Source organism: Arachis hypogaea, chromosome 17, assembly GCF_003086295.3.
Source record: "Arachis hypogaea cultivar Tifrunner chromosome 17, arahy.Tifrunner.gnm2.J5K5, whole genome shotgun sequence".
Taxonomy (NCBI): Eukaryota; Viridiplantae; Streptophyta; class Magnoliopsida; order Fabales; family Fabaceae; genus Arachis; species Arachis hypogaea.
In genome coordinates this window covers 112,668,828-112,689,742 of record NC_092052.1, presented here as the reverse complement: position 1 = coordinate 112,689,742, position 20,915 = coordinate 112,668,828, and the positions used below count along the sequence as shown (strand labels likewise).

Sequence of the window (20,915 nt, the reverse complement as noted above, 5' to 3'; positions counted from 1 at the left end):
TACCCAAGGACTACTTCGCTTTCCAGAATCCAGACGCTAGCAGGAGCTCTCGACCTGCATCTGAGAAACAACAATACAATATGGAATGAGAACCGGAGGTTCTCAGCATGGTAAAAGTGCCACGCGTATAAGAAATACGTCCTGAGAATGCATAGGCATCCTAGAACTCCGTTATTCAATTAACCAACTTAAGTACTAAACAGAAGCCATAAACAGGGGTAGTATTCTAAATCTGCCTAACTTACTCAAGTTCAAGCTTAACCTAACATCAACCATTTCCTCCGTTTTCTCCATCCTTTCATCATTCAGAATGTAACAGAAACAAGCAACCAAACAAGTTCACGCACAATATGATCAATAGTACAAATAACAAGATAACAAATAGCATAATATATATCAATTAGGCATACCCAAAAAAATGCATAGCAATCAATACAAACAAATGCATATGATGCATGCCTGTCCTATGGCTGATGGGGCCCATCTGTCGGTTATCCAGCCAACCCGACAAGTCCGAAAACCTTAGACTGTCCCCCGTCGCGCATCCCCAAGAGTCTATGCATAGAGTTCACATTCAATCATCATATAATCACTCAATGGGGCTATCCATACCGGAATTTATACGTGCCCGGTCACCCTTACGACGTAGGGTCAACAGAGTATCGAGATTCAACCTGGAACACGTGGTGCGAGCCACGGCTCTTACCCAGGGAACTCGTATCTCAGATAGCATTATTCATAAGCCATTTCATAGTCATAATCATTATTTAATCATTCATCAAGCCATGGCATATTAACTCCTTTTTAACAACCTCCCTTTCATTTTTCATCGTCATTCCCTTATAATCAACTTGATTACCCTTTCGGGTCTGACCAAACTTTTTATCAAACTCTTCTATCCTTCTTAATATCGAATAATCTTAAAATCAACCAACTCTAACATTAAATCATCACATACACGAGGATTGAACTTAACTTCTCGAACTCATGACTATCACTAAGACATCCTCGACACTCTATTTTCTTTTCTATTTTTAATATAGCAAATGAACTCGGAATTGCACAAACTTTATGTCCAGGCGTTCATATTGAAATAAGCTTTCTAACAAACTAAATATCATAATTTCTGATTTTTCTAGCCTCAGGAATAAAGAAAAACCGTGACTGCTCTGCAGTGCATAAAACCAGAAAAACAGCAGCAGCATGTGATATTCAAAATTCAATATAAAATCCAAGTTAAATCCAATGACTTTGAAAATTAATGTAGTTAAAATTTACTCATCCAGGTTTCTTTCTCAATTGGTTCTGAGTCAATACCATTTTTAATGAAAAAGTTACATTACCTGGAAGTTAAGTAAAAATGAGACAAAATCTGTTTTAAAAACCAACAAGCTTAGTACCTTTCAATTGGAATAACTTTTATTACAAAACTCCAATAAGCTAAATTTTGATTTGAGAACCCTAGCTCATCTAAAAACAAGTGTGTCTTGGTTGCAACCCAATTTCTATTTCATTCTAAGAGTTACAAGCATTGGAAGTTGATGCATAGCTTGCTGAAATCTGTTTCTTTTTAGTTTTGACCACCAATATTCAAAAATTCACAGCTCCCAATCCTCAACTCTTAAAATTCTGAAATTTTAGAGAACTAAAGAAAGTTAATCAAATTTTATAACAAAATTGGTTTCGCTCCAAGACTCAACTCGTAAAAGTCGCAGCAAGACAAACAAGTTGCTGCCTGTTTGATCTTTTCTGCTGCTGGACAGATTTAACAACCTAACTTTAAAAATTGCCATAAATTGTATATTTAACAAAAAAGTCCCAAAATTTCCAGTTTAGTTCCTTATATTCCCAAGTTTAGCCCAAACTTGGTCTCATGCAATTCCGATCATTACATAATTAGTTACAGCATATACAATACCACCACAACACAACTCTACATCCTTATTAACAAACACCAATTCTAATCCATCATAAATAAATATAAGAGCACACTATTAATAGCTTTCACACCTCATAATTCTAATATATAAATTCACTAACAAATCTATTCTAACAACATTACAAGGCTAATCATTAAATACAACAAACAATCCAACTTATTCTATGGTTCCTCTAACCTGAGTTTTCACAACACCGTAAATATTAAACGTGCGAAACTTAAACCATACCTTGGCCGATCACTTAATTCACCCAAGGCAGCTTCTCAACATAAAATCACAGCCCCTCCAAGCTCAATCAAACAGCCCCAAAGCAAGCCTTGTCACCAACAAAGCTCCAAGTAATCCAAATTCAAGTTCAATGCATAAACACCCTCTTAAACTACACCTAATACACATATATATGTTCCAATTCAGTTCTCTATTACCAAAAACAAGATTGAGCTAGGGTTAGGGTGTTCTTACCATACCCATATGCTCAATAGCTTGAGCCCACAAGTTCCGGAATCTAACTTGAACCTAGAACACAAAAATTAGACAAGATTCACTATAGGTTTTCAAGTTTACCAAAGAAAGAGGGATAGAGATTCTGAACTCAATAGAAGGCTTACCAGAGAAATTGTTTGGATAGAAAGGTAGAGCTCGACGCGCTGAGCGCGTGGCCGCGAACGGTGCGGCAATCGGAGCCCGGATGAGGAAGTTATGGTAGTTGGAAGGAATGGTGAGGGTTAGGTTTCTTCTCTTCTCCCCCTTGCTGTGTTTTTCGTTGCTGTGGTGAAATGGAGAAGATGAAGCTGCTGCTTCATTTATGTTAGGGGCCCGGTTGAACCCATGGGTCCGGTTTGGGCCCCGGTTCAACCGGTTCGGCCCTTCCGGTCCGATTTTGGGCCAAATTATCGAAATTGGTATCAAAATTTTCGTTTCGACGAGCTCTATCCTATTTCAATATTAGTTTTGTATTTTTAACTTTCCTAATTAAAATTCAATATATTAACTAATAATTTACCGATTTTAGCGGGGTTTACATCCTACCCACCTAATTAGGAATTTTGTCCTCAAAATTCAGAGGGAGTTACCTGAAAAGAGGTGTGGGTAGTCCTTTCGCATCTCTGATTCAAGCTCCCAGGTATGTTCTTCAATACCTGCCCGACTCCAAGCTACTTTCACCAAAGAAACTTCCTTTCCGCGGAGACGTTTGGTGCTGGTATCATCAATCCTAACCGGAGTTACTGGAAGCGTCAGGTCTTCTCTCACTTGGACTGATTCCGGTTCTAGGACATGACTAGGATCAAAAGTGTATTTACGAAGCTGCGATACATGGAACACGTCATGCAGGTTCGAAAGATGTGGTGGTAACGCGATCCTATACGCCACTGGTCCAATTCTCTTCAGGATTTCAAACGGTCCAATGTAACGGGGATTTAACTTCTTGGTTTTGATGGACCTCCCTATTCCAGTGGTTGGAGTAACCTTCAAGAAGACGTACTCTCCTTCCTCAAATTCTAGAGGCTTCCGTCTTCGGTCTGCATAGCTCTTCTGACGGCTTTGAGCTTCAAGCATTCGACTCCGAATTCTCTTTATTTGCTCAGTGGTTTCACTTACCATTTCAGGTCCTATCAAGCTCTTTTCTCCTGCTTCGTACCAACATAATGGAGACTGGCATTTTCTTCCATACAAAGCCTCATATGGAGCCATTCCAATACTTGCATGATAGCTATTGTTATAAGCAAATTCTACCAAAGGCATATATCGATCCCAGCTCGCCGGTTGATCCAAAACACAAGCTCTTAACATGTCTTCCAAGGTTTGGATTGTTCTTTCTGATTGGCCATCCGTCTGAGGATGATAGGCAGTGCTTAAGCTCAATTGAGTGCCAAAAGCTCGTTGAAATGCACCCCAGAACCGTGATGTAAAGCGAGGATCTCTATCCGATACAATGGTGGAAGGTACGCCATGTAACCTCACAATCTCCTTTATATATAAGCGCGCCAACTCCTCCATAGAACAACTTATCCGAATAGGCAGAAAATGAGCTGATTTGGTCAATCGGTCTATAACCACCCAAATAGCATCACAACCGGTCCGAGTCCTTGGTAAGCCCAAAACAAAATCCATAGCAATGCTCTCCCATTTCCACTGTGGAATCTCCAAAGGTTGAAGGGTTCCTGCTGGCTTTTGGTGTTCGATCTTAACTTTCTGACAAGTTAGGCATTTAGAAACATGTAACGCCACATCATTTTTCATTCCTGGCCACCAGAACATCGTTTTTAAGTCTTGGTACATCTTAGTGCTTCCAGGATGAATGGAGAACCCGCTCTTATGAGCTTCCTTCAATATGTTATGTCGCAAATCCCCAACATCTGGCACAATTATCCGGCCCTTGAACCTCCACAATCCATCTCTATCTTCTGACACTCTCCATTGCTTGCCTTTCTCAATCGCCGGCAAAATCTTATACAATTCTTGGTCGTTCTGATGAGCCTTTATCAGTTCAGCCTTGAATTCGCTTGAGATCTGTAATTGGCTTAAGCATAAAGTCCCAAACTCTTCTCTGATTCCCAATTTCAATCCTTCGAAGGCTCTCAACAACTCTTCCTCTCTCAGCATCATCCAAGCAGCACATAGGGATTTTCTACTCAAGGCATCCGCCACTACATTCGCCTTTCCCGGATGATAGTTTAGCTCGAAGTCATAATCCTTCAGAAGTTCCATCCACCTCCTCTGACGCATATTCAATTCTTTTTGTTCAAACAGGTACTTCAGACTCTTATGGTCCGAGAAGACTTGAAATTTCACTCCATAGAGATAATGCCTCCAAATCTTCAAGGCAAAGACAACGGCTGCAAGTTCCAAATCATGAGTCGGATAGTTTCTTTCATGAGGTCTTAATTGACGTGAGGCATAAGCTACAACCTTATGATGCTGCATCAACACGCATCCTAAACCTTTCAAGGATGCATCACAGTACACCTCGAATGGTTCTCTCGGCTCAGGCAACACTAGTACAGGGGCGGTAGTCAATATCTGCTTTAAGGCAAGGAAACTCTCCTCACACTCGGGAGTCCACACAAAAGGAACATCCTTCCTGGTCAGCTTCGTTAAGGGTAAAGAGAGCTGTGAAAACCCTTTAATGAACCTTCGATAATAACCCGCCAAGCCTAAGAAACTCCTGATTTCCGTCACTGAAGTTGGCCGCTCCCAATTCATCACCGCCTCAACCTTAGCGGGATCCACTGCTATTCCTTGTTTACTTACCACATGGCCAAGAAATTTCACCTCAGACTTCCAGAACTCACACTTGGATAGCTTGGCATACAACTTCCTATCCTTCAGAATTTGTAGCACTGTTCGCAAGTGTTCAGCATGCTCATCCTCAGTCTTAGAATAGATAAGAATGTCGTCAATAAACACAACAACAAACTTATCCAGATATGGATGGAAAATTCTGTTCATGTAATCCATGAATATCGCCGGAGCGTTAGTTAGTCCGAAGGACATCACGGTATATTCATAGTGGCCATAGCGCGTTCTGAAGGCAGTCTTTGGGATATCCTCATCTCTAACCCTTATCTGGTGGTATCCGGATCGTAGATCAATCTTGGAGAACACGCCAGCTCCCTGTAATTGGTCCATCAGGTCATCAATCCTTGGCAGCGGATATTTATTCTTCACTGTAACCTTATTCAGCTGCCTATAGTCAACACATAAGCGCATGGTTCCATCTTTCTTCTTCACCAATAATACTGGCGCACCCCACGGAGATACACTTGGTCGGATAAAATTCTTACCCAACAGATCCTCCAGTTGAGACTTCAATTCGGCCATTTCTAGAGGCGACATCCTGTAAGGAGCACTCGAGATTGGTCCGGCCCCAGGTACTAAATCAATAGCAAACTCAACTTCCCGTTTCGGTGGAAATTCATCAATATCATCAGGGAACACCTCCGGAAACTCACACACAACTGGGATTTGTTCCAAATCTTGATCATCACCCGAAACACCCGCAGCTAGCAACAATATCCCCTGACATTCAGCCCCAGAACAGTTCACCATCATGGAATTCAAGTAGTAGTTATTCACTACAACCGGCCCTTCAGTGTCTTCAGGCATGAAATACACTGTTTTCGCCGAGCAATCTAATAGAACGCGGTTCTTGGATAACCAGTCCAATCCCAGAATGAGATCAAGACCAGTCATCGTCAAACAAATTAAGTTATGCACGAAATCACGCCCTTGTACTCGAAAAGGAACTTGGGGGCACCCTAATCTAGTCACCATAGCCTCGTGGGTAGCATTATATACCTTTAAATCATACCCCAGTACTACTATTTTCAATCCTAGCTTATCAGCCTTCTCAAATGCAATAAAAGTATGTGAAGCTCCAGAATCAAACAAAGCATTCAAAGTTTTACCCGCCATCTCACATTTACCTCGGATCAATGCCTCTGACCCCTCAGCGCCTATAGAAGAAGTAGTGTATACCCTTCCTGGTTGCTGCACCCTGCCTGTCTCATATCTCTTCTTCTCGGGGCAACCACTAGCCAAGTGTCCCGGCTGCCCACAGGAGTAACAGACTCCAGTCCCAAACCTACATTGTCCTGAATGATACTTTCCACATCTGTGGCAACTCATATCCTGCTGTGGCTGCTTACCCTGTCTCCTTCCCTGATTAGCATTGGTATTAGGCCTCCTGGAGTTGCCTTGCCCCTGATTATTCTGAGGAACAAAGCTACCACGCTTGAACTGTCTGCCTCTGGGTGCAAAATTTCTCCCTGTGGTCCTCTGGAATGGCATCCTCATACCCCCTTTTTCTGCTGCAGCCCTTCTAACACAATCCTCTGCCACCCTGCTCCTATTTACCAACTCAGAAAACACCCGAATCTGCATAGGCGCCACAAAGCTCTGAATGTCACTCCTAAGGCCTCCTTCATACTTTATGCATTTCCACTCAGCAAAGTCCTCAGGAGCTCCCTGACAGATGCGTGAGAAGCGGCACAATTCCTCAAACTTACTGGTATACTCAGTGATGGTCATCTGTCCCTGTTTAAGCTGAAGGAGTTCGAGTTCTCTGGCATTTCTAACTGAAGTGGGGAAATATTTTTTATAGAATTCATCTCGGAACAACTCCCAAGATATCACAATCCCATCAGGTTGCAAAATGCGCCTCATGCCCTGCCACCAGTGCTGAGCTTCACCATGCAACTGATAGGTCCCAAACTCAACCCACTGCTCATCCGGAACCTGTTGAGCCTGTAATGCTCGCTCAATGGCCTGTATCCAATTATCAGCATCAGTCGGATTCGAGGTCCCTCTGAAAGTTGGAGGGTGAACCTTCAGGAAGGAATGCAGTGACATAGGACCATTCTCACCATTATTGCCATTATTTCCATTATTAATTTGATTTCCCAGGGCTTCAGCTGTTGCTTGCATTGCTGCTGCCATATTGCCTAATGCAGCCATGAAGTCTATAGGATTAGGAGTGTTTCCTGATGCCTCAGGCATGGCATTGCCTATTCGGCCTCTACCTCGCCCGCGTCCGCGTCCGCGAGTAGACATCTGGTCCCTATACACACCAAACAGGTGATATCAAGTTGATCAGTCTCAATATCGCAAGTTCAGTGCTTTAAGTCCCAAATGCATGCTCAGGAACGTTTATGCCACATACATCAATTAGATATCCTAATAGCACATAAACACATACACAGAGAATGCACAAAAGCACAATCAGTCCGTCCTCAGGCTCTATAGGAACGAACAGCTCTGATACCATAATGTAACACCCTACTACACAGTGTTTTATGCTTAAGTCATAGAACAGAGGTAGTGTGGTATTACAGACCTTTAATAGTAAGGATATACATATAATACTGAAAGAAATAATATACTAGGAGCCTTGAAACAGAGCGGGTAAACAAAAATCGCAAAATAAAAAGCGCAACGCTCAAGGAATAGGATTACTTGCGTGCTAAGAAACCTAATAGGAACATGATAAAACAATAAACGAAGGGATAAAGAAAAGCCAAGGAACAACATAACTAGCCTCTGACTCAGCCTGCGAAGCTAAGGCTGGCCGGAGGATACATATATACATATAAACATACATAAGTGTCCCCAAAATATACCAAAATACCAAAGTAAACTCCTATCTCTCCCTCAACCTCTAAGAGGAGCAGCATACATAAGTTACTTGGAGAGTAAGCTACACATATACATACATATATACAAATAGAAACCAAAATATACCCAAGGACTACTTCGCTTTCCAGAATCCAGACGCCTAGCGAGGAGCCTCTCGACCTGCATCTGAGAAACAACAATACAATATGGAATGAGAACCGGAGGTTCTCAGCATGGTAAAAGTGCCACGCGTATAAGAAATACGGTCCTGAGAATGCCATAGGCAATCCTAGAACTCCGTTATTCAATTAACCAACTTAAGTACTAAACAGAAGCCATAAACAGGGGTAGGTATTCTAAATCTGCCTAACTTACTCAAGTTCAAGCTTAACCTAACATCAAACCATTTCCTCCGTTTTCTCCATCCTTTCATCATTCAGAATGTAACAGAAACAAGCAACCAAACAAGTTCACGCACAAGTAATGATCAAATAGTACAAATAACAAGTATAACAAATAGCAGGTAATATATATCAATTAGGCATACCCAAAAAAATGCATAGCAATCAATACAAACAAATGCATATGATGCATGCCTGTCCTATGGCTGATGGGGCCCATCTGTCGGTTATCCAGCCAACCCGACAAGTCCGAAAACCTTAGACTGTCCCCCGTCGCGCATCCCCAAGAGTCTATGCATAGAGTTCACATTCAATCATCATATAATCACTCAATGGGGGCTATCCATACCCGGGAATTTATACGTGCCCGGTCACCCTTACGACGTAGGGTCAACAGAGTATCGAGATTCAACCTGGAACACGTGGTGGCGAGCCACGGCTCTTACCCAGGGAACTCGTATCTCAGATAGCATTATTCATAAGCCATTTCATAGTCATAATCATTATTTAATCATTCATCAAGCCATGGCATATTAACTCCTTTTATTAACAACCTCCCTTTCACATTTTTCATCGTCATTCCCTTATAATTCAACTTGATTACCCTTTCCGGGTCCTGACCAAACTTTTTATCAAACTCTTCTCATCCTTCTTAATATCGAATAATCTTAAAATCAACCCAACTCTAACATTAAATCAATCACATCACACGAGGATTGAACTTTAACTTCTCGAACTCATGACTATCACTAAGACATCCTCGACACTCTATTTTCTTTTCTATTTTTAATATAGCAAATGAACTCGGAATTGCACAAACTTTATGTCCAGGCGTTCATATTGAAATAAGCTTTCTAACAAACTAAATATCATAATTTTCTGATTTTTCTAGCCTCAGGAATAAAGGAAAAACCGTGACTGCTCTGCAGTGCATAAAACCAGAAAAACAGCAGCAGCATGTGATATTCAAAATTCAATATAAAATCCAAGTTAAATCCAATGACTTTGAAAATTAATGTAGTTAAAATTTACTCATCCAGGTTTCTTTCTCAATTGGTTCTGAGTCAATACCATTTTTAATGAAAAAGTTACATTACCTGGAAGTTAAGTAAAAATGAGACAAAATCTGTTTTAAAAACCAACAAGCTTAGTACCTTTCAATTGGAATAACTTTTATTACAAAACTCCAATTAAGCTAAATTTTGATTTGAGAACCCCTAGCTCATCTAAAAACAAGTGTGTCTTGGTTGCAACCCAATTTCTATTTCATTCTAAGAGTTACAAGCATTGGAAGTTGATGCATAGCTTGCTGAAATCTGTTTCTTTTTAGTTTTGACCACCAATATTCAAAAATTCACAGCTCCCAATCCTCAACTCTTAAAATTCTGAAATTTTAGAGAACTAAAGAAAGTTAATCAAATTTTATAACAAAATTGGTTTCGCTCCAAGACTCAACTCGTAAAAGTCGCAGCAAGACAAACAAGTTGCTGCCTGTTTGATCTTTTCTGCTGCTGGACAGATTTAACAACCTAACTTTAAAAATTTGCCATAAATTGTATATTTAACAAAAAAGTCCCAAAATTTCCAGTTTAGTTCCTTATATTCCCAAGTTTAGCCCAAACTTGGTCTCATGCAATTCCGATCATTACATAATTAGTTACAGCATATACAATACCACCACAACACAACTCTACATCCTTATTAACAAACACCAATTCTAATCCATCATAAATAAATATAAGAGCACACTATTAATAGCTTTCACACCTCATAATTCTAATATATAAATTCACTAACAAATCTATTCTAACAACATTACAAGGCTAATCATTAAATACAACAAACAATCCAACTTATTCTATGGTTCCTCTAACCTGAGTTTTCACAACACCGTAAATATTAAACGTGCGAAACTTAAACCATACCTTGGCCGATCACTTAATTCACCCAAGGCAGCTTCTCAACATAAAATCACAGCCCCTCCAAGCTCAATCAAACAGCCCCAAAGCAAGCCTTGTCACCAACAAAGCTCCAAGTAATCCAAATTCAAGTTCAATGCATAAACACCCTCTTAAACTACACCTAATACACATATATATGTTCCAATTCAGTTCTCTATTACCAAAAACAAGATTGAGCTAGGGTTAGGGTGTTCTTACCATACCCATATGCTCAATAGCTTGAGCCCACAAGTTCCGGAATCTAACTTGAACCTAGAACACAAAAATTAGACAAGATTCACTATAGGTTTTCAAGTTTACCAAAGAAAGAGGGATAGAGATTCTGAACTCAATAGAAGGCTTACCAGAGAAATTGTTTGGATAGAAAGGTAGAGCTCGACGCGCTGAGCGCGTGGCCGCGAACGGTGCGGCAATCGGAGCCCGGATGAGGAAGTTATGGTAGTTGGAAGGAATGGTGAGGGTTAGGTTTCTTCTCTTCTCCCCCTTGCTGTGTTTTTCGTTGCTGTGGTGAAATGGAGAAGATGAAGCTGCTGCTTCATTTATGTTAGGGGCCCGGTTGAACCCATGGGTCCGGTTTGGGCCCCGGTTCAACCGGTTCGGCCCTTCCGGTCCGATTTTGGGCCAAATTATCGAAATTGGTATCAAAATTTTCGTTTCGACGAGCTCTATCCTATTTCAATATTAGTTTTGTATTTTTAACTTTCCTAATTAAAATTCAATATATTAACTAATAATTTACCGATTTTAGCGGGGTTTACACTTAGCCTCAGCTCTCTTCCTTGTGAACAACGCATTTAGCCTGTAAAAAGTTACCTTAACAAGGGATGTGATCGAAAGATCGCGTACCCCTTTCAATACTCCATTAATGCACTCCACTAGGTTAGTTGTCATATGGCCCCAACAATGTCCACCATCATATGCCAAGGCATACTACTGTCGAGGGATCCGGTCTAGCCATTGCTTGTAAGCTTCTGCCCGCTCACATAATCTCTGGTAACGCGTATTGAATTCGCACATTGTTCTAGAATAGCCAATGTTGACAATTAGCTTCTACAAGAGTGGTGCCTTGAAACTCCTCAAAAAGTTGGATGCTATGTGTCAGATGCAAAACATGTGAATAGCTCTCGGATATTTCCATGCTCCATTACTACGACCTACAGTTGAGATAATTGACTCGTGTCGATCAGAGATAAGGGCAACACCATCCCGATTAACTACATGTGGTCGCAAATGGCTAAGAAAAAAGTGTCAGGCATCGACAGTCTCACCTTCGACTAGGAAAAATGCAAGAGGCACCATATTTCCATTGCCATCTTGTGATATTGCAACTAAAAGAGCTCATTTATACTTTCCATACAAATGTGTGCCGTCAATTTGGACCACTGCCTTGCAACTTCTGAATGCTTTAATACACGGGTAGAAAGCTCAAAAGACTCGTGTTAGAATCCAGAGGTCTTCAACTAACTCATTCCCTCGATAGCCATATGCAGTTTTGTACTCAACAGTTGCTGATGGTTCTTTTGTAACCATTGCTTCAAACCATGTGGGAAAAGCTTCATATGAAGATTCCCACCCACCAAATATTTTCTCAACTACCTTTTGTTTGGCCAACCATGCTTTGCGATAACTTATCGTATAGTTGAACTTCGATTGCACTTCAGCAATGACAGATTTCACCTTTATGGATGGGTCAACTTCAACTAATGGCTTTATCGCTTCTGCAATTGTATCAGAGTCCAATTTAGCATGATCTTGAGATATGGTACTTCTAGTGCATGTGTGACTACCATTGTATCTCCTTTATCACCCAACAATACTGTCCTTTCATAAGACTAACTCTGATAAGTCAATCACAGCTTGTTCCGTACTGTACGCATTTAGCATAAAATGTTGTTGGTTCTGATTCATATACCATGTAATCAACTCCTCTTCTAATAGTATACTCTTTAACTGATGCAATAACAGCCTCTCTAGAGTTAAACTCCATTCCAACGGCGAATTCACCGTCAGCTACAACAGTTGGAACTACATCAATAATAAAACAAAAATAAATCTAGATAATATTCTATTATTATTAATAATAATGACAACAATAAATAGTAATAACAATATAAAAATAAAGAAAATACTAATATAAAAACAAAACAAATAATATTACTAATATTAAAAAAGTGAACAACAATAACAACAACAAAATTACCTGTATTGACGTATTTAGAAAATTCCGGTGCATGCATGGCATCAAGATTCAAAGCATGCATAAAAGATGGCTCTCTAGATGGATGTTGTCCGATTAGTGCATTTGCAACATTAGCCACATCTCCTTCAACCATTATCTCATCTTCCTCTACATCTTCAGTTGAACCAACAACTTCATAATTACCTTCAAACTCTTTATCACTTTCAGTATTATAACCCACCCAGTCTATGTTAGGTTCTGAAAAATCAATATCATCGATTTCTTCGAATTCAACATACAACTCAATAAGTGAGGCCTGTGCTCTAGTTTGATGATAGGTAAAAAACATTCTTTGCATACTACCTTCATCAGTCATATGCATTATTTGAAATTGAACGAAACCACCAAATACTAGCACAGGCTGCATGTACAGAATATTTATGACTTTCTTTTGCACTTGATGATCTACATTTTGAGAAAGTATACTCTTAAGTCCTTCATATGTTATTGAAAGAGGAACAACAATAACACATGGATTCTCACATAAAAAGCTCATGCCTTCATGTGTATAAGATAAAATCTTACCATTGTAATATATTTTTAAACTAATATAACCCTCCATTTTATACACTCATCACATTCACTCACGAACTTTTTTCACTCTCTCAAATTGAGAACATTTTGTAGAACAAAGCTCTCATTGTTCCATTTCTATATAGAACTTTACTCTTATATTCTATTTTTAAGTTTTAGCACAATTCAAAATTTCTTTTATAGTTAATTTTATATTTTTTTATTCCTCCTAGCACAAAACATCGCCGACATTTTCACAAAACGTCATTCACATTTTTACTTTTTCTGCAATACGTCAATGACGTTTTGACAAAAAAATAATTTAAAAACATGTCTTCAAGCAAAATGTTACTGACGTTTTTCTTTGTGTCAATTAAAAATAAATAAATATATAATACGTCGCTAACGTTTTGTCCATAATAAAATTAAATATATATATTTTATACAATACGTTGCATATATTTTATCCATACTAAATTTAAAAAAAAAAAATATGCAATCTGTCAACACCGATTTACTTTTTTTTTTATTAAAGAAAAACTCACCTCCCAAAACGTTATTCTTTTCAAAAAATTGAAGCAAGCTTATAGCAGAGTAAGAGGAATGATAGGGGACAGTAATTTTTGTGATTTGTAGCGGTCATTAAATAGTCATTAATGATGATTTTAATGATGTGAGATTGGTGTGAGATTTTATTCAATGACTCACTTTTTTTTACTGGTTATATGCTGGCTAGAATTTAATAAAGTTACTGTCTTTCTAGACTTTTTCACAGAATAAAATATAATACCACTTAAATATTATTGAATATCACACATATATTTATAAAATAGAAAAAACTGAGCCCCATAAAAATGAAGAGATTCATATATTCAACTTTTAAAAAATTAAACACGTATAAGTATTTTTAAATGTTCAAAAACAAAAATATCGCCAAATGGCCTATTTATAGTTTTCTCCAATCATTATTACGCTAAATTTTGCTTGAATCAGTTTTGACCTCCAAACTCTAGTCCAACGTCGTAAACGCCTAAACGGGTATGAGCACACCCCGTTCACCTACCCCAGCTGCCATTCTCCGTCTTCTGCTCTACATTCTGAATATTTTCTCCATCTTCAGAACCCAAATTTGAAGAGAAAGAGAGTTTCAGAAATGGGTTTCTACTCAACAGTAATGGATGAGATAACCTGGTACACTGGTCTATCTCCAACGGCGTTCTTCACCATCGCAGCCATGATGCTCGTCGTTTACAAGACCATTAGCGGCATGTTCGTGTCCCCTGAAGACTACAACAAACCCCCGGTCATTTCCGGCCGAACCAGTAGCCGGTTCGACAATACTGAACCGCAAAGGGAACCGGTTCAGTTGGGCGAAATCACCGAGCAGGAGTTGCGCCAATACAATGGCTCTGACCCCGCTAAGCCCCTCTTGATCGCAATCAAAGGCCAGATCTATGACGTCTCCTCTGGGAGGTAACCCTCTCCATTTTTTTTTCAAATTTTTTTAGTTTTAATTTGTTTGCTTTGCCCTAATTTTGGTTTTCATTGTTATTTACTTATCTTTTATGCAAGCTTTGAATGTGAGTGAGTTTTATATGTTCATTGAGTGTGACTTACTATAGTTCTTGTTTATTGTGAACTTTGTCTTACTGATGGTATGTTTAGATTGGTGATTTGAGAAGGAATGAGATGAAAGCAAAGGAATCTTATGACCTTCTCAATTGAATGGAATTGATTTCATCCCATTCTATTAGGAAAAAAATTATTTGTACACTTATAGACACTAAACATAGCTCATCCTTAACCATTCCTTGTTAATTAAACAAATCTTAGCTCTTTATTTATTATATTTTATATTAATGGGGTTTAGAGTTAAGAATTTAGTATTTAAGATTTTAAGATCCATGATTTAGGATTTAGGGTTTAGAGCGTAGTATTCAGGAGCGCTGTGCTTTTTACTTAGCCACTAAACACCTACATTTGTTAAAGTGAAAAAAACTAAAATATATAGCATTGCTAATTCTACTAAAACTCCCAGCTTTTGTTACTTCCAATTTGGTTGTTTAAGATGGAAACTTATTGAATTTGGATATCCAAACAATGGAAATGAATATTAGTTCAACTCTTTTTGGACTCTATTATACAACTTTAAATTCCATATTCCACTCCACTTTTTTATAATTCTTTAATAAGGGTTGATCATTGCTTAAAGTTTCTTAATTGAAGGCTAGGAAGGAAAAAGATTATGCAAATCAACTCATATGAAGCTTTTATTTGTTGTTTCTTTTTTCAAGCAACAAGTAAATTTCTCTCAAAATTCTTTTTTCATAAAAGACTCGAAGTTACCAATTGGCACACTCATCAATGAAGCTTAATGACTTAATCAGTTAATCATATCAGATCACTTTTCTTTTTCTCAAAAAAAATTACCAATTATGTTCTCAAAATTAATCCTTCAATTTTCTAAGCTCCTTCAACACATCCCTCTTCTTCTCTCTTCCCTGCTCAAATCACGAGCAGTTCCTCAATTCTTGCTGTTCTGACAAAAATTTTACTTTTTGCATTCGTTATTTGTCAGTGGGTTGTATTTCTCCTCAGAATAATAGGTTTGAGTTGGTTGTCTGAATTTGTGACACATTTAATGATTTGATTAATTAGTAAACAGATAATTATTATGTTACCTGTGTTGTATTTCGCTCACCTCTTGAAGCCCAAATATATTTAGGATAAGTAGATGTCTTCTTTTTTGCATCCTCCCTCTTGATTCATTCCATCTTAATTCTCTTGGTTACTTCTTGTATCTGAAATAGGAAGTTTATTTGAACATAAAAATAGGTTGGACATACTAGTATCAACCTTTGGACTTTGCATGACTCTAAACGGGCTCTTCCGAAAGATAGTTAGGATAAATTTGAATAGTGAGAGGGAAAGTCTTGGAGAATTAGTTGAGTTGTTTCTATATGATTTTAAGGTTACTGGTTCAAATCATGAAATCAGCAACTAAATTTGCCTCAGCTTATCGTAATGTGTTTGAATTGTCTTATTTGCAAATTTTGTTTAGAAAATGCTTTTGGCTCCCTCCCGCGGGGGCGTGCACCCTGCCTTGCCGAAAAACATAAGGATTATTCTGTATGCAGGAATTTTTATGGCCCTGGTGGGGCTTATGCGATGTTTACCGGAAAGGAATGCAGTAGAGCCCTAGCACTTTTGTCTTTTAAACCGGACGATATTAATGGGAACCTTGAAGGTTTGGACGAGTCAGAGCTCGCAATTTTAGAGGATTGGGAATATAAATTCATAGAAAAGTACCCAAAGGTTGGGCAGCTTGTTCCAGGACAAAGACCTCTGCAAAATGAGCACAATGAACAAGTTCAAAACAATTTGAACCTTGATGAGGCCAAGGAGGAACCAAAATAAAAATCATAGTGCCTAGTTAACTTTGCAGTTTTTTTCAAACTTGTGTATAGGTTGTGATGTGTGTTACTGAGGGCATACTTTATTGTATACGGTGATTGATACTTCAGAATTTGTATGACAATACATGGAATGTATATTTGTTCCGTTAAATTTTAACATTTCACTGTATAATAAGTCAATCTAGTAAGTGTAAACTTGTGAAAGCTCAGAGACAAATAGATAGTTTAACAATTGAATTTTGGTGAAACTACTACAAGGACTTACTGAGTAATTTTACCTAATTTTAGTGCTCCATACATTTTAGTTAAGGATAATTTCCAGGTAGAAGTAAATACTAAATCAGTACTCGAAAGATTTTGGTGCTGATAAAATGTTGCTTAATTTTTGTTATTGACAAAATAGCCCCCGAAAAATTTTAAAATTTGACAAAGTCACCCAAACGTGAGTCTGTGAAAGAATGACATCATAGTGAACGGAAAATGTTGATGTGGCTCTTGGAAGAGAGCTCCGATAATGGGGATGTGGCTCTTGGAAGAGAGCTCCGATAATGGCAAAGAGCTCCACGATGTTTCCAGCGACCTTCTTCTTCAACACGCCACTGCGTTCCCTTCCACCATGGCAGCTGAAGAAGAAGACCGCCATGGCACGCCGCTACATCTCATGGCGTTCTTCGTGTTTGCCGCTTCTTCTTCAACACGTCGCTATGTCCTCTTTTGCGTCCCCTTCCACTAGACCGCCATGGCACGCCGCTGCGTCGCCTTCCGCCATGACAGTACCTCGTCGCGTTCTTGTCTTCGCCGCTTCTTCTCTTCAACATGCCGTTGCGTCCCTCTGCCTCCCCTCTGCCATGGCAGCACCTCGTCGCTGCGTCCCCTTCCGCAATGGCAAAGAAGAAGAAGAATGCGTCCCCTCTGTCATAACACTGTTGCGTCCCCTTCTGCCATGGCAAAGAAGAACATTGGAAACGTTGCTGGAGCTCTTTGCCGACGGCCACATCAGCGTTTTCCCGTTTACTGTGACGTCATCTTTTCACGGTTGGGTAATTTTGTCAAATTTTAAAATCTTCCGGGGGCTATTTTGTAATAACAAAAGTCAGATATCATTTTGTCAGTGCCAAAATCTTTCGGATACCGATTTGGTATTTACCTCTTTCCAAGTATGTTCGTTATTCCCATCTTTTTATGAATTGAAAATCATTGATAAAATTTTAGAACTTTTCCTGCATGACAGAATTTCAAGTTTAGATGCTTTGTTCTGCGTCTTAGTTGAAAGAACTCTATGCTTGCCCATATGTTTTGTCTACTGCATTTGATGATAGATTCCAAACACATTTCACTAGTGGAAGTCATATTTGTGCTGAAAAGAATAAAATACACATTTTATTCTCTGCAATAAGTTCATTTAAGAAAAATGAAGTTATTTTGTGTAGAGCATTTTATATTTTTTGTCTCCCCGCTAGTTATCCTTGCAAAAGAAGTGACATCTGTTTCATGGTACAGTTGATTCGTTTTCTAAGCAACCCGGAAGTACTTTCTGGATGCACGCGAATCTCCAAGTTGCACATATCATGTTTATGTTGCTTATGCTACAATGGCCGTGTCTTGACAAAGATCCAAAGGTCCTACCTGTTTCCTTTTATTTATGTCTTTTGCTTTGTGTATTTATAAAGTTAGTTGATTATTATATGTATTGCATACATTCATGTGCTTTACAATAACTATTCTTCTGGATGAATGTCTTCTAGTGAAGAAGATGAGACTCATTAGTTAAAGGCTAAATGATAATATGATTACTTTTCCGGCTTTTCCATGCAGATGGCACATAATGTTTTTGATGCTGGGCTAAAACGCTTTATGCATGAGCCTGTTTACATTCTTGAGTGAGTTATATTCCCTCCTATCATTGAATCAACCTAATCATAAACAAACAATCTAATCATAACGATTAAATCAACCTAAGATCAAACCAAATCAACATACAGTTGAAGTGTTTGAATATAAATGTACTATCAAATATACAGGGAATCATCCTCTTTATAGAGGAATTATAGAAATAGAAATAACTAGAAAATAGAAAAGAAGAAAAAGATATTAGCCTAAAATAAAAGAAAGATTTATAATCATAAAATCTCTAAAATTAAGCTAAACCAAAAAAGAAAAATATTTATAACTAATTCTATTTACATAAAAGATTCATGAAAGGAATTAGGAATTTAATTTTGATTTGAAGATATTCTTCATTGACAGCTTGTTTATTATGCTATCAAAGGTTTTCTTGGTTAATCCTTTAGTTAGAACATCTACTAATTATTCCGTGGTTGGAACATACGAGATGCAAATTTGTCCTCTTTCAATTTTTTTCCTGATAAAATACTTGTCAATTTCAACATGTTTAGTTCTATCATGCAGCACTGGATTATGAGAAAAAGAAATTGCAGATTTATTGTCACAATACAACCTCATTTGTGGAAAAATGGGAACTTTTAGATCTTGTAGGATTTTCTCTACCCATGGTGCTTCACATATTCCATGAGCCACTGCTCTAAACTCAGCTTCTGCACTACTTCGTGCCACAACACTCTGTTTTTTACTCCTCCAACTAACCAGGTTTTCGCCAACAAAAGTACAATACCCAGATGTTGACCTTCTAGCCATGACATTCCCAGCCCAATCCGTATCTGCATAGGCTTCTACTTGAAGATGTCCATGCTTTCTGTAGAGTAACCCTTTCTCAGGCGACCCCTTCAAATATCTTAAGATTCTAAAGACAGCATCCATGTGTTCTCGACCAGGTGAATGCATAAATTGGTTTACCATGCTCACAGCTATATCCGGGCGTATATGGGATAAATAGATTAGCCTCCCTACCAACCAATGATATCTCCCTTTGTCCATTACATTTTCTGGTTCAGCTGGCTTCAATTTTAAGTAAGACTCTATAGGTGTTTCAGCAGCTTTACAAGCAAGTAATCTCGTCTCTTTTAAATGATCTAGGATGTACTTTTGTTAGTTCATAAAAATGCCTTCCTTAGACCTTGCAAATTCAATTCCAAGGAAGTATTTTTAATGAGCCAAGTTCTTTGATTTCAAAGGCTTTGACAAGCTTCTCCTTCAAGTCTTTTAGCTCCAAAAAATCATCAGCTGTCAGAATAATGTCATCCACATATACAATTAAGATGACAATTTTATTAGCTACTGAATGTTTATAGAAAAGTGTATGATAAGCTTGGCTTTGAGTATAACCAAGTCCCTTCACCACCATTTTAAGTCGTTCAAACCAAGCTCTTGGGGATTGTTTCAAGCCATAGAGAGATTTCTTTAGTTTGCATACTTTATTCCTCCCTAGTTCAGCCTCAAGTCCAGGTGAAAGTTTCATGAACACCTCTTCCTCTAGCTCCCCATTCAGAACAACATTCTTTACATCCAATTAATGTAAAGGCCAATTGTAATTCACAGCAAGAGATAAGAGAATCCTCACAGAGCTGAGTTTAGTAACTGGAGCAAAAGTCTCTCGAATAGTCTACTCCATAGGTTTGTGTAAATCTCCTAGCTACTAACCTAGCCTTATACCTCTCTATGCTTCCATAAGCATTGCACTTGATGGTGAAAACCCATCTGCAGTCAACTAATTTTGTATTTAGTGGTAAATCTACACTCTCCCAAGTTTTATTTTTCTTGAGTGTATGCCACTCTTCCATCACTGCTAATTTCTAATAGGGATCATCTAGTGCTTCCTCTATGTTCCTAGGCTCAAACAGATTTGTAATTTTAGAAGTAAAAGCTTGATGTTTTTGGGAGAGTTTTTGGTAAGAGACATAATTGGAAATAGGATAGTTAGTGCTGGTTTTGAGTTTTTTTTGTGCAGGTTCTGGTTTCTTTTCTAAGGGCTATTGGCAAGTTATTATTGGAAGTGACAATTTCATATTTACTTGGAAGTTCCTGAAGTACTACAGTTGGGCCATCTTCCGGATTTTCAGATTAGGTTGGTACAGAGATGATGGGCTGGTCTCTAGTCTTCTTCGAATATTTCCGAACATAACATAGAAACTCCTTTTCTGATTGTAGTATTTCTTTTTCTGTTTGGGTTCTAACTCATTCTGGCACAATTTCAGAATTGGTTTTCACAACTTGTTTTGTAATTGTTTCAGAATTTAGTTGATCAGTGAAAGTTGTATCCTCAATATGTAAGATAGGAGTGGGTAAAGATTCATGAAAAAAATTTTCTTCACCTAGATTCTCCCCCTAAAGAGAATTTTTCTGGAAAAAGGTTTCATGTTCCAAAAAAGTAACATCCATGCTTACATGAAATTTCTTGGTGTGTGGATTGAAAC

At 38.4% G+C, this 20,915-nt stretch overlaps 1 protein-coding gene across 1 annotated transcript; it reads left to right on the top strand.

The window, feature by feature from the left end:
- Positions 1–14,092: 14,092 nt before the first annotated feature.
- Positions 14,093–16,741, top strand: LOC112766115 (membrane steroid-binding protein 2). The gene is made up of 2 exons (XM_025811974.2): positions 14,093–14,641; positions 16,306–16,741. Exons 1-2 carry the CDS (start codon positions 14,322–14,324, stop codon positions 16,583–16,585), a joined length of 600 nt encoding a protein of 199 aa, XP_025667759.1. The 5' UTR covers positions 14,093–14,321; the 3' UTR covers positions 16,586–16,741.
- The last annotated feature ends 4,174 nt before the right edge of the window (positions 16,742–20,915 follow it).

Coding starts and splice junctions, on each gene's coding strand:
- LOC112766115 (XM_025811974.2), top strand. CDS start 14,322: ATGGGTTTCTACTCAACAGTAATGGATGAGATAACCTGGTACACTGGT. Junction 14,642..16,305: donor TATGACGTCTCCTCTGGGAG/GTAACCCTCTCC, acceptor TTCTGTATGCAG/GAATTTTTATGGCCCTGGTG.